This window comes from Maniola hyperantus, chromosome 9, assembly GCF_902806685.2.
Source record: "Maniola hyperantus chromosome 9, iAphHyp1.2, whole genome shotgun sequence".
Classification (NCBI taxonomy): Eukaryota; Metazoa; Arthropoda; class Insecta; order Lepidoptera; family Nymphalidae; genus Maniola; species Maniola hyperantus.
This window is the reverse complement of record NC_048544.1, coordinates 15,010,273-15,025,261: the sequence shown is the minus strand read 5'-3', so window position 1 is coordinate 15,025,261 and position 14,989 is coordinate 15,010,273. Positions and strand designations below refer to the sequence as shown.

The following is a 14,989-nucleotide window of genomic DNA, read 5'->3' as shown; positions in this document are numbered from 1 at the left end:
CTATCCCTAATAATATGTAAGGTGAATTGTAAAATATGTTTCTGCAAATAAAAAATCTTGAATTTTGAAATAATTATTAGAAAGTACGGAACCCTAAAAAGAGTTTCGGATTAGGAAGAGCTTATTCATACATACATTTTGAACATTGAACCTTGAACAGAGTTCGTTGACTTCAACCAATTACCTTTGATTACGAATCAGAACAAGATAATCTGATTTATTTTTATCAACCGAGATCTCCGGCGCAGTGGTGTTCGCTGAGGTTCGAGGTTCTGTTCTTGGCTTGACGGTAAATTATGTTTTTTATTTTATTTTATTTATTGGACACACAAAACAGATTATGACAATAATCAATGAAAATACACGCATGTACACACTCACACACACAAACACTAACACACAAACACACACATATTTATATAAATTATGTATATGAAGCTGTGATAGCCTAGTGGTTAGGACGTCCGCCTTCTAATCGGAGGTCGGGGGTTCGATCCCGGGCACGCACCTCTAACTTTTCGGAGTTATGTGCGTTTTAATTAATTAAATATCATTTGTTTTAACGGTGAAGGAAAACATCGTGAGGAAACCTGCATGCCTGAGAGTTCTCCATAATGTTCTCAAAGACCCGCGCTCTGTAGTGAGCCGGTCATGGGTTGATCATGATGATGATGATGTATATAAATGTAAATTACAAACCTTGAAGTGAATTAATTGGATGATGCACGTAACATTGGGATTTACAAAAATCCCGGGATAAAGATTTTCCGGGATAAAATAGTAACAAATAATGCAGCTTTTTTAAATCTAAATAATAAATAAGTAGGTAGGTACGTAGAGGTATAATTTTAGATTTAAAATCTTTGATCAAAACTAAAATAAATAAGCCGAGGGGGAAAATCTAAAACACTAAGTAGGTACCTACTTAACTATAAGTTCTAGAAAATAATAAAATGAAGGCCACAAATCGAACAAACAAAACAATTAAGTTAACATTGAAATTATTGCATTAGTTCGCATGGTTAAATAACGACCTTGTTTTAACTAATTAAATCACTCTAATCCGTCCATTGTAAGGTCCCAAACTTTCCATACAGAAAAGCTGTCAGTATATTTTATTGACATAAAAGGCGAGGGACCCGTTATGGAAAAATACCAAACTAACTTTTTATCGAAGGCTAAGAGATTTAGGAGTTTCAAGTTCCTTCGTAATTTGTTGGAGTTATTATTTTTTGGATGTCCGAATAATAGCTGGCATTCCTAATAATACTTAGTATGGAGATTTGACGTTTTTAAGGTTCCGTACTTCAAAAACGAAACCCTTATAGGATCACTTTGTTGTCTGTCTGTCTAAATCTGTTGTCTGTCAAAAATATAATCCAATAGCGTCACGGCGCGTGGCTAAGGTATTCTTGATAATCCCTAAAGTCCTTGTGTTACCTGTATAACGTCCAGCAGTCGGCTGTACCGCTTCGACGTGAGATGAAAGGAGCCGACGCAGAAGGCGCCGCGCGTGGCCAGGCACTCTTCATAATCGTCCAACTCGAACAGTCTTGGCATAGAGTAGTACTGCTCTTCTGCAACACAAATTGATATTTTTATTATTGTAACCACAAAAAATTATACCTGCATTTTTAGGGTTCCGTACCTTAAAAGGAAAAACTGAACCCTTATAGAATCATTATAAATACTATCTGTCCCGGCTTTACTCACGTGTGTAGTCGACGTTAGCCCGACTACACACCGCAGTCAAAACCGCGGCGCGTGCGCGGACGGACTCCCTTGAAAAAGGACCCCGTATGGGTTCGAAACTAGTCGGGCTAACGTCGACTACACACGTGAGTAAAGCCGGGACAGATAGTATTTATAACGGAAATCACTCACGGTAGTTTAAACGCTTATAGAATCACTTTGTTGTCTGTCTGTCAAGAAACCTACAGGGTACTTCCCGTTGACCTAGAATCACGAAATTTGGCAGGTAGATATGTCTTATAGCTGACATTCGGGGAAAAATCTGAAAACCGTGAATTTGTGGTTACATCACACAAAAAAATTAAATTGTGGTCATGAACTAATAATTAGTATTTTCAATTTTCGAAGTAAGATAACTATATCAAGTGGGGTATCACAGAGGCGTCTCTAGCCCTTGTGGCGCCCGTGTGCAACTGTGTACCCTGGCGCCCTCTAGTCTAGAGTAGGAGCAGGGTCAAAATGGAATACTAACATATATTTTCAAACGGAAATTCGGATGCAAATGGTGCAATTTTAAATGATGACGGCGTCGGCCATAACACGAGCGCGGGGACTTTGAGAGCGCCGGCATCGACGCATCTTTGGAGGTGTCGCATTAGAGGGCGCTCGGCGCCCCCTTAGACCCGGCGCCCGTGTGCGCCGCACACCCTGCACCATAGGTAAAGACGCCTCTGGGGTATCATATGAAAGATCTTTACATGTGCATTCTAAAACATATTTTTGTTTATTTAATTATGCATCATAGTTTTTGACTTATCGTGCAAAATGACGAAAAAATACCACTGTAGCACGGAACCCTCGTTGCGCGCGCCTGACTCGCACTTGGCCGGTTTTTTAAATCGTAATATGTGATAGGTTAATACAGATTTTTTTTTCAAATTTAGAATCATAGAATTGAGAATCTGCTTTCCGAAATCGTTTTAGGCCTGCTATGAACATGTTGATACTTCATAATAAAAATATTTTATAGAATATTCTTAGGTCTATAAATAATATAATAATTATGCAAAAGATTTGCTAGTAAAAGTAGATCAAGGTACCTATCTATACTTATCTGCTCTATCTATAAATTGTTATACCTAAATACGAATTAAAATAAGTAAGTACTTGTCCGCGACAGGTCGAGATGGCAATCGGGGTATGAGCCGGGGGGACGCCCCGCACACCAGCACGTCACCCGCACTCACCCGCACCGGGCTAACGGGGGGGGGGGGGACACACACGACTGTGCGGGTGTGCGGGGCGTTTTCTCCCCGATCATTGCAATCTGATCTGTCGCGTACTATAGGTATGTATGTAGGAGTCAGACAGACAGACAGAACAGCCGGTTTTTAAAAATATATTTTTATCTTATATTTTATATTTTTATTATCACGGTATACCTTGAGAATAAATTAAAAATTCAAAAAACTTCGACACATAAACGTTTAAAAAAAAATAAGTATGTATTTGCCATTTTAATTTACTTACTTAATATAAATAGCAAAGTTTTTATCTTATTATGAATGTCATGTTGTAGAAAGAATATTAGTTTCAGTGATCAAAACAGAAATTAGGAGAACCGTAAGTACAAAAGTAACTGATATGAATAGCTCAAGAGGTTGCGAAACTGTTCTAATACCTTACGGTTCAAAGAACCGTAAGGTATTAGAGCTCCCAAGGTGCCGGACTGCCGGTGCATGCCGGTGCAAGGTCCGACCTCGCACCGGAAATTGCGGTGTTGGCAGACGTATACACTCCAGGTGCAAAAGTGTTGCAGGGAGCCGCTGGATTTAGGCAGCGCAACACTTGTTGAAGTCCCTATTAATATGACGTGTACCAGCAGTAGACGTCTATATGGTTGACAATGACGACGATGATGACGATTTTTAGGGTATCGTACCTCAAAAGGAAAAAGGAACCCTTGTTTATAGAATCACTTCGTTGTCTGTCTGTCGTGTCTGTCAAGAAAACCTATAGGGTACTTCCCGTTGAACTAGAATCATGATATTCGGCAGGTAAGCATCAGGTAGGTAGGTCTTGCTTACATAGATTTGGTAGGTCAAGGTCTGCCAGATGGTACTCAAAACTTGCACGGGCACGGGGCCCAAATTGATAAAAAGTGCATTCAAAGATTTTCAAAATCTCTCATCACCATCATGATCAACCTATCACCGGCTCACTACAGAGCACGGGTCTCCTCTCAGAGTGAGAAGGGTTTTGACCATAGTCTACCACGCTGGCCATGTGCGAATTGGTACACTTCACGCACCTTTGAGAACTTTATGGAGAACTCTCAGGCATGCAGGTTTCCTCACGATGTTTTCCTTCACCGTTAAAGCAAGTAATATTTAATTAATTAAAACGCACATAACTCCGAAAAGTTAGAGGTGCGTGCCCGGGATCGAACCGCCGACCTCCGATTAGAAGGCGGACGTCCTAACCATTAGGCTATCACAGCTTTTAAAACTGAAACAGATCCAGAAAATCTCTCATACTCGTACATTTAATCGTTTCTAATTCGAAAATATTAAATATATTAAAAATGCCTAATTCTTGATTTAATGCCTAATAATTAATATTGATTTTTTATTTGTTTTTATAGCGGTTTTATATATAACAGTAGGTACCTACTAATATAAGGTCACCCGTGCAAACCCAATACCTATATATAGGCTTAACTTGACCTAAAAAAGAGATTAGGTATAATTACTTGGGTTTTACTATTTTTCGATTATTTATGAGCTGTTTTGCCGACTTCATTCAAGGTCTGTCGCATGGTAATGACCCACAGCGTTATATGGGCTTAGGGTTGCCAATCACTACCATAGTAAAATCCTGCAAACTATTTGGACTTACCTTTACACAAGTTTAAACAATCTATTAAAAGTATGCTCCTGAAAAAAGCATATTACACATTATTGAAAATTAAATGATAAAAGATTTGACCTGCAGCTCGTTCCGGCAACGCACATGACTGCAAATACTTTATTATACCTACATGACATAATATTGTATATCAAATCTTTGAAAAGAGCAACCGCCGAGTTTTTTGCTGGTTCTTCTCGGTAGGAAAGGCATTCCGAACCAGTGGTAGATCCATCCGACGATTCAAAAGTACTTGTGAAAGTTTACTCGAATAAAAAATATTTTCATTGTCATTTTCATTTTCATAGGTATAATAGTTGCAAACGTGTGTTTGTTTGTTGGTTTTTCTGTCAGTCACGTTGCAACGAAACAATGGATATCGACGTAATTTCTTGCATGGGTATAATAGTTTAAGACCTGGACAGTTACATAGGATACTTTTTATCCCGTAATGTCAAAAAATTTCCAGGTGATTTTAAAAAAACCTTAATCGTCTTTATTTTCTGTTTAGTAGTTTTAGCTTCAGCTTCTCTTTTACGTATGTTGTGATAATTTCAAGTAGGTTGCAATGGCATACATGTAAACCATAGCTTATCTTACGTCTATTTGACAAATCATACCATGATCAGTTTAGTAGCTTCAAATAAAAATAAATAAATAAGTTCCTTTATCGGCAATTAAAAATCGCTATGCTATCGCTAATATGTCGTTTAACCACGAAATAAGCTTTAAATCATAAGTTCCTTTAGTTAGCCTTTTTGAAATCAGATATAGTTTAAATAATCTAAATATATGAAAGGAAAAGGTGACTAACTGACTGACTATCAACGCACAGTTCAATATACTGGACGGATCGGGCTGAAATTTGGCATGCAGATAGCTATTATGACGTAGGCATCCACTAAGAAAGGATTTTTGAAAATTCTACCCCCCAAGGGGTTGAAATAGGCGTTGTGTTGTCCACCGGACGAAGTCGCGAGCATACGCTAGTAATAAAATAAAACTATTACTCCTAAAATAAGTTGGCAACCCTATATCACCTACCACCGGTTCGGAAAGTTGGTTCTATCGAGAAAAAGCCGGCAAAATTAAATCAGATTAGATATTCAGATTCGAAAAACAAACCGGTGCAGGTGTCGAGCAAAACAATACGTCGGTCGTATTAAACGAAAAACACCATGAAGTATCTCTATCTCTATATATAAAAATGAATCGCTAAATGTGTTGCTGATCGCAAATCTCGAGAACAACTGAACAGATTTCGCTAATTTATTTTTTTATAATATTCCTTGAAGTACGAGGATGGTTCTTACGGAGAGAAAAATTAAAAAAATAATCCTGAAAAAGAATCGACTGTTAGGCGGTACGAAGTTCGCCGGGGCAGCTAGTTGGAATACATTATAGGCCATGATGGGAATGCGTGGAAATTATGAAGGCTTTATCATCATCAGAAGGTGTGAGAAGGGTTTTAGCCATAGTCTACCACGCTGGCCATGTGCGGATTGGTAGACTTCACACACCTTTGAGAACATTATGGAGAACTCTCAGGCATGCAGGTTTCCTCACGATGTTTTCCTTCACCGTTAAAGCTAGTGATATTTAATTCATTAAAACGCACATAACTCCGAAAAGTTAGAGATTCGTGCCCGGGATCGAACCCCCGACCTCCGATTAGAAGGCGGACGTCCTAACCACTAGGCTATCATAGCTTTCTGAAGGCTTGGATAGAGACATAGCGGGACGAAAAAAATCTATTAAAAGTATGCTCCTAAAAATGCATAGGATTTGACTCGCTCCTGCAATGCGCGGGGCTGCAATTGCTTGTACAGTATGACAAATATTATTGGAATTTAAACACTTGAAAAGAGCAACCGCCGAGTTTCTTGCTGGTTCTTCTTGGTAGGAACGGCATTCCGAACCAGTGGTAAATTATTTTGGGATTCAAAAGCACTTGTAAATGTTTACTTGAATAAAAATAATTTATTCTATTCTATTCTATATATTTTTAAAGGCAAGATAGATAACAAAAAGCCGGTATGTCTGTAAAACACAAAAAATATAATATATATATATATATATATAATATAAAAATAAAATATAAAAAATATTGTGTTTTGTATTATAAATAAACTATTGCGAATTATAAATAATGATTCTTCACATTTTTTAGAGTTTCGTACCTCAAAAGGAAAAACGGAACCCTTATAGGATCACTTTGTTGTCTGTCTGTCAAGAAACCTATAGGGTACTTCCCGTTTACCTAGAACCATGAAATTTGGCAGGAAGGTAGGTCTTATAGCAGATATGAGGGGAAAAATCTAAAAACCGTGAACTTGTGGTTACATCACACAAAAAAATTAAATTGTTGTCTTGAACTAATAAATGGTATTTTAAATTTTTGAAGTAAGATAACTATATCAAGTGGGATATCATATGAAAGATCTTCACCTGTGCATTTTAAAACACATATTTATTTATTTTTATGTATCATAGTTTTTGAATTATCGTGAAAAATGTCGAAAAAATACGACTGTACTACGGAACCTTCGTTGCGCGAGCCTGACTCGCACTTAGCCGGTTTTTTTGAAAGATCTTGATATTATTTATTTGTAGTTATAGTTTCCGGTCTGCCCGTCTTTATTAAACTACGTCACAAAATTTTCCAAGCGCGTTTTTTTATTCTTAACCGGCTCTGATATGCTTTTTATAAGTCGCTATACAATTGTTAATCCTATTGTCCGTTTCAAAAATTATAATAATTTATTTACCTATACATCAACATAGCGTCACAGATATTTTGATGATAAAACCCAAAAAAGAATAAAAAGTTGAAATGATTTGACGCCTAGGTACGTATTTATTATTTACTAGCTGCCCCCGGCGAACTTCGTTCCGCCTAACAGTCGATTCAAATTTTTCTACTATCTTAGTACTTCAAGGAATATTATAAAAAAACAATTAGTGAAATCGGTTCAGCTGTTCTCGAGATTTGCGATGAGCAACACATTTACCGATTCAAGACTAGCTGCCCCGGCGAACTTCGTACCGCCTAACAGTCGATTCTTTTTTAGGATTTTTTTTTAATTTTTCTTTCCGTAAGAACCATCCTCGTACTTCAAGGAATATTATGAAAAAGAATTTGCGAAATCGGTTCAGCTGTTCTCGAGATTTGCGATCAGCAACACATTCAGCGATTCATTTTTTTGTATAGAGATTTAATTTGAAATGTTTATCTGATTCAAATCTTGCGTTGGATTTTTCAATATATAAGTTAGTTTTAATATAGGCCTATGTTTTAGGCAACAGTGCTCTCTTTAATAGATTTATTTATACAAAAAATACATTAGTAGGAACATTATAATTCAATGCAAAAAACAGACGAAATCCTTAGGTAAGACAGACGTCATCATAGTTTATACATATTTACTTATTATTACTAACAATTTTTGTTTTTTGGTACCTACAGATATAGATTTAAAACTGAATTTTAAATTTACAGGTTTTCACCGGCCACTGCGCCTTACATTTTGTTTTGATAGATTTTTGATAATAATGTTAACCTTGTACCTAATTGTAATTGTAATTGTAATTAACTTGCATATAATTACAATTCTTAAAAATTCTTATCCACAAAATAATTCCAAGCTATAGGATATCCGAATTCCGAAATTCATTTTTATAGACTATTAAATTATTTTGTGGTTTTATTTTGTTTTATAGTTAAGTTCTGATTTCGTTACAAGTGTAGTATTATTTAAATTATTTAATTAATTATATGTATAGTATGTACTATTACTTGTACAAATATAAATATCTACATATTATTACTTACTATGCGAAAATATGCATGTCTGTTTGTAACCATTTCACGGCCCATCCGTTAAACTGATTTTGACTAGAATTGGTACCTACAGAGGTATTTTACTTCCCGGAAATAAATATACCAGTCTTATATCCTTTTCTTTAGTCTTATATTTTAAACACAGTTTTTTTATAACTAACACAGCTATTACCGTTTCCCTAGTGTTTATGACATATGTAAATTTGAAAATAAATAAATTAAATTATTAAAAATTATATCTTGGAGAACAGCCGTACTCAGAGTCGCTTAATCGTTACTTAAGGTTAGGTAAAACGAGACAGAGCTACATCTCTCACATAAATCTGTCTCGTTTTAACTCAATCTTAAGTAACGACTAGCGACTCTGAGTACGGTGGTTAAACGTTTTTATACCTTAATTATTATTTTCCTCACAAGAAAAAAAGGCTCGAATGGAATTAAATCAAAAAGTTCGCATTTAAATGGCAAAATTCGTGCAGTCGTTTAAAAAGTGTTATAAAATTAGTAGAAACTTTAATTTATAGGTCTCTTGATCTGAGAGCAGTACCTATAATTTATTACGCAATCAAGTAGATTAAATTTTTTATTGAATTAGCCATTTATCTACTACTTTTTAATCAATTTGAACATAAACATTGTTTATGTTTAGTAATAGTATAAGGCGTGGGAATTTTAAATTATTGCGGCCAACCAATATTAATTGCATTTAAGATCGCCAAACCACTATGATTATAACAATTATTATAATAATATGCCAATGATCTCTAGTCTACCACATTTTTTAATTAGTACGGCTCTGGGTTCTAGCTTTTATGACTTCTTTCTTTAATATGATAGACAAAAACTTTTGAAAAAACAGCACTGTCTCAAATAAATAAATAAATATTTTTCATCATCACCATCATCATCATCATCATCATCATCATCATCATTAGACCAACCCGACTCACTAGTAAGCACGTGTCACCTTTTTGAAGATGAGATTTGAGATGAGAAGGGTTTGGCTATCAGTACCCTTATTATAAACGCGAAATTGTGTTTGTTTGGTGGTTTGTCCTTTAATCACGTCGCAACGGTGCAACGGATTGACGTAATTTTTTGCATGGGTATAGATAAAGACCTGGAGAGTGACATAGGCTACTTTTTATCCCGGAAAACCAAAGAGTTCCCACGGGATTTTGAAAAAACCTAATTCCACGCGGACGTAGTCGCGGGCATCAGCTAGTAGTCCATAACGCTGACGAAGTGCAGATTGGCAGACTTCACACACCTCTGAGAACATTATGGAGAATTCTCAGGCATGCAGGTGTCGGTGTTTTTCTTCACCGTTAAATCAAGTGATATTATGACTTAAAACGCACATAGCTCCGAAAAGTTAAAGGTCGTCCGCGATCGTAACCCAGACCCCCCGAATAAAGTGGGCGAAGTTTAACCATTAACTTTTTACCGCGTAAGGTAAGGTTACCGTTAGTTAAATTTGACCTCCAAAAAGACCAAAGTGGATTGCACCAGTTAGGGTTCGTTAACTTTTGAATCGATGAGTTTTGACCGTTAATCTTTACCATGGAGGTCCGAATACTGACATGTCTTTTTTAAACAAATAGTGAGCAAACGAGCATGCGGGTCCCCTGCTGTAAGGGGATTACCACAGCCCATGAAAATTTGCAGCACCAGTGGAACCGCCAATGCATTGCTGGCTTTTCAGGAACTTGTTGCTCCGCCCCTTGAATTACCCCATGTTAAAACTTACAATAAAATCTAGTGGGACACCTCCAAAGGGAGTCTAATATGTACAACCCATTTATCTTTTTTTCGTCGTTAGTTAACTGCTTGATATGTAATGGCCAGAAGACTCACAGCTTCAGTTGCATGACACGCGGTTAAGGTTATGGTGAAATTTGGTCGTCAATAAAAGCAAAATGGGTTGTACAAGTCAGGATTTTGTTGTATTGGGACCAAAGTTTTCCCTTTAACCTTAATTGCAGAAATATGAATAGCAGCTAGTGCGACCCATTTTGATTTATACTGTTGGTCAAAGACAACCGCCCATTTCTAAAGAGAGCTGGTACCAAAATAAATGCGAGTTGTCAAGCAACGAAAAAAATTGCAGCTTTTTTTAATGATAAAACATTGATAAAACAAACAACTTATTAGCCTATTGATAAAATTTTGGTGGTTTCCTTTAACTATAACTGTCGCAATTTAATCGCCTATTATGCAACTGGACCTTAGTGATTTTAGAATTAAGAATGTATACTTCCTATGACGATATCCAGTCGAAGATGTATATGGATTAAGATTCTCGTCTAGTAGTTTATCCATAAACGGTTGTTTGGTTTACGTGCACTAGAATATATATTACGTTAATTAAAATATTATTATTTTGAAACGCACGAAAGGTATAATAATGCCATTATTTTTGAAATTTAAATATACATATATGTAGCGGTACTTAATAGATTTTTTTTTAAATATAAAAATAGTGAGCTAAACGTAAAACATAAACGTAAAAATTTAAATTACTTTGTAGGTATGGATAAGGAATGCCTTAAGTAACGATTAAGCGACTCTGAGTGCGGCTGATAGTCTTCTCAATTATAATGTAAAGTCAAACAAGTTTGATTGTTTTCAGACACGTTTTCTACAGACTGGAAAAGCCATATTATTGTTCTTTTACAAAATATCTAACACATTATGCTATTTATTTCCAAATGCACTACGCAACGACTTCTTTGTATTACTTGGTAGGTACTAGACGAGTTATTCCGATCAAAAACGTTTGCGAGCTGCAACTGCTGCACGCACACACACACACATACATCTTTTCTGATTTTTAATATCTACCTTACCTGCAAATTTCCCTTCTTTTCTAGAAAACTAGATGATGCCCGCGAATTCGTTCACGTGGATTTAGGTTCTTAAAAATCCCTTGGCAACTCTGATTTTCCGGGATGAAAACTAGCCTAAGTAATGTGACAGTAGGTAATCGAAGTTCAGTGTTATACTAATTTTGGCAGGTTTAAAAAACACGATTTTTAGGGTTTCGTACCTCAAAAGGAAAAACGGAACCCTTATAGGATCACTTTGTTGTCTGTCTGTCTGTCTGTCTGTCAAGAAACATACAGGGTACTTCCCGTTGACCTAGAATCATGAAATTTGGCAGGTAGGTAGATCTTATAGCTGACATTTGGGGAAAAATCTGAAAACCGTGAATTAAGGGTTAGATCACACAAAAAAAAAAAATTGTGGTCATGAACTAATAATTAGTATTTACAACTTACGAAGTGAGTGACTATATCAAGTGGGGTATCATATGAAAGGTCTTCACCTGTACATTCAAAAACAGATTTTTATTTATTTTTATGCATCATAGTTTTTAAATTATCGTGCAAAATGTCGAAAAAATACGACTGTAGTACGGAACCCTCATTGTGCGAGCCTGACTCGCACTTGGCCGGTTTTTCTTAGAAAGAGCCCTTCTATAGTACCTACGCAATCCCGTGAGAACTTTTTGATTTCCCGGGATAAAAAGTAGCCTTTGTCACTGTCTAGGGTCTTTAACTATACCCATGCAAAAAGTCACGTCGATCCGTTGCTGTTCTGCGACGTGATTGAAGGACAAACCAACAAACCAAAAACTAAAACAAACCAACAAACAAACACACTTTGCATTTATAATATGGGTACTGATGACACCCGTGTACAAAATATACCTACAAATCATGTAGCAATAACTACCTATGTTGATAAACAAAAGAAAATTTCCACGTTATTTTTCAAAAAAAAAAATGCAAAATAATTGTCCGTGACTTCATCCGCTTGGATTTAGTTTTTAAGATTCCGTATCTAAAGGGTTCTGTCAATGTTTTGTAAAAAAATTCATGTCCGCCATCTTGGATTTATAAATAAATAACATCCCGGAAAAGTGCACAATCAGTTAATACTTGATACACGCGCAATAATATGTATTTATGTAGGTGTGACACAAGGTGCCATCAAGTTCAAAAAATTCCCGTCGTGTAACAGTGTTACTCAACGGGAATGTTTTGAAATTGTGGGCACCTTGTGTCACAGTGTTACACACGGGGGTGTGACTCAACGGGAATAACCCGTTCCAACTGGACCCGATTACTAAAAGCAGTTAGTTCATCCGATCCGAATCCAAGAAAATACGGATAGGTATAAATATAAATATATATAATATAAAAAAAAAAAAAAAAATCTTGTACCTTTATTCGTAATTAAATTTATTATTAATCATCTAGTTAATTTAAGTGGCACTGCCGTTCTAATTAGATATAAAATAAATAAATAAATAAATAAAAAGTGTTGGAAGACAAAGATAATACAAAAGTTTCGCCCTTATTGTAATCCTAAATTATGGTTGCACAGCACCAGAGTTTAAAAAAGCACGCAAATTATAAACTACAATAAAAATAAATAATAGCCTAATAATTAATTGTGTAAGTAGAAATTTGTTACTGAATTAATTTAATTATTTTTCTAAAGAAGATTGGAAATCTGTTATCAAAAATATCTATATCTACCAGTGGCGAGGGGTGAAAATCTGAAAAAGGGAAGCCGGAGCAACAAAAAAACGTTCTTACCTAAAAAAATATCAGCTCCATACTACCGTCACCGATTCACCATATTTTGTAAAAGCACTGGTATTTTCAAAATCTTTGTGACTTTGAAAAAAGCCTTTTTATGTTGCTGTGAGACACATCTGTGCTTGCTTGCTTTATTAAATACACAGTTAACCCAAACCAATTCAAAAACTAAGTAGGTATACCTAACCATTTTAGTCTTTAGTTTCAGTCAAATTAAAAGATAATAATCAAAGAGATTTCAACACAATCGCTAACACATAAAAACAAATGTAATAAATAGAAATCTATATCTACATCCAGCTTAACAAATTCATTACAAGTGCGACACATTCTTATGACAGGATTGTAATATTGGCGCTATATAACAAGAAATAATAAAAAAAGTAAATAGGTACCTACCTAGTGTTAGGTATTAGTATATCTTGCACGACGGTACGGGACCCTTTCTGTGCGAGTCCGACTCGCTCTTGACCGGTTTTATTTTTAACCCCCGCCTCGTGAGAACTGTTTGATTTTCGATAATAAAAAAATAATTTATGTCCGTGTCCGGCAGTTAATTGCAACTAACCTTTGTACCAAACAAATAATTAATAATGAATGACAATCATCATCACCTTCAGAGAGAAGGGTTTTTGCCATAGTCTACCACGCTGGCCATGTGCGGATTGGACTTGCTTTAACGGCGAAGGAAAACATCGTGAGGAAACCTGCATGCCTGCGAGTTCTTCATAATGTTCTCAAAGGTGTGTGAAGTCTACCAATCCGCACATGGCCAGCGTGGTAGACTATGGCTAAAACCCTTCTCACACTGAGAGGAGACCCGTGCTCTGTAGTGAGCCAGCGATGGGTTGATCATGATGCTGATAGGTACCTAAATGAAAAAAGCCGATAGGTAATTTTTTTTTAAATTGATAGACTAAGCGCTTGACTGCAATCAGGCCGTGGCAAGTGATGATGCAGCCTAAGATGAAAATATGCGCTTGTCTAGAAGACGCCTAATTACTCTTGACTTAAAGGTACCCATATTATATTAGTAAATAAAAAGCCTATAGGTACTACGCAGTGATTAATTTTTTTAAAGAAGAGAAACTGACGTACTGAAACTGACATTAAAGTACCTAAATGTAGCTTAAACTTGCAGTGTAAGTCCTACATCCACGCAGATGAAATCGCAGGCGTCATCTAGTAAATAATAATACATACTTTTAGGACTATTTTAGTAGACTTCACTGTGTTTAATACACAGGTAAATTAAAAAAGCCGATAAGTAATTATAGGTAAATAAAAAAGCCAATAAGTAAATAAAAAAGCCGACCTGTTATCCCCTCGGCGCCGCAGCCGGCGAGCACAGTCAACAAACACAGCACTGGTATCACTCGCGCCATGTTCCGCGACACAGTTCACCGCGCTAGTGAGGGCGCAGGGACACACACCACCAATATAACTAGCAGTTAGCACGCATCAGCCCCCAACGATCGTATATAGAGCGCATTCACAACACACGACTACGATACGATATATCGTGCTTCAATTAATCAACCATTTCAAAGGCAGACTAAAATCCGCGACCTATTGCGTGCATGTGTAATCTAGTAGTACGCTACGCAGTGATTAATTTTTTTAAAGAAGAGAAACTGACGTACTGAAACTGACATTAAAGTACCTAAATGTAGCTTAAACTTGCAGTGTAAGTCCTAAATTCACGCAGATGAAATCGCAGGCGTCATCTAGTAAATAATAATACATACTTTTAGGACGATTTTAGTAGACTTCACTACACAGTGAGTGTTTGTTGACTGTGCTCGCCGGCTGCGGCGCCGACGGGATTACAGGTCGGCTTTTTTATTTACCTATAATTACCTATAGGCTTTTTTAATTTACCTTTAATACTATTAAAGGTAACCTATAATTACCTATAGGCTTTTTTAATTTACCTTTA

The 14,989-nt window shown here is 36.2% G+C and overlaps 1 protein-coding gene across 1 annotated transcript in view; it reads right to left on the bottom strand.

Annotated features, from left to right (window-relative positions):
• The window catches only part of LOC117985395 (nose resistant to fluoxetine protein 6-like), a 36,810-nt gene extending 22,335 nt beyond the window's left edge, over positions 1-14,475 (bottom strand). The window contains exons 1-2 of the mRNA XM_034972097.2: positions 14,366-14,475; positions 1,441-1,577 (exon numbers count right to left, since the gene is read on the bottom strand). Coding sequence (XP_034827988.1) covers positions 1,441-1,577; positions 14,366-14,435 — 207 coding nt within the window. The 5' untranslated portion in view covers positions 14,436-14,475. The remainder of the gene's footprint in view (positions 1-1,440; positions 1,578-14,365) is intronic.
• Positions 14,476-14,989: the final 514 nt, after the last annotated feature.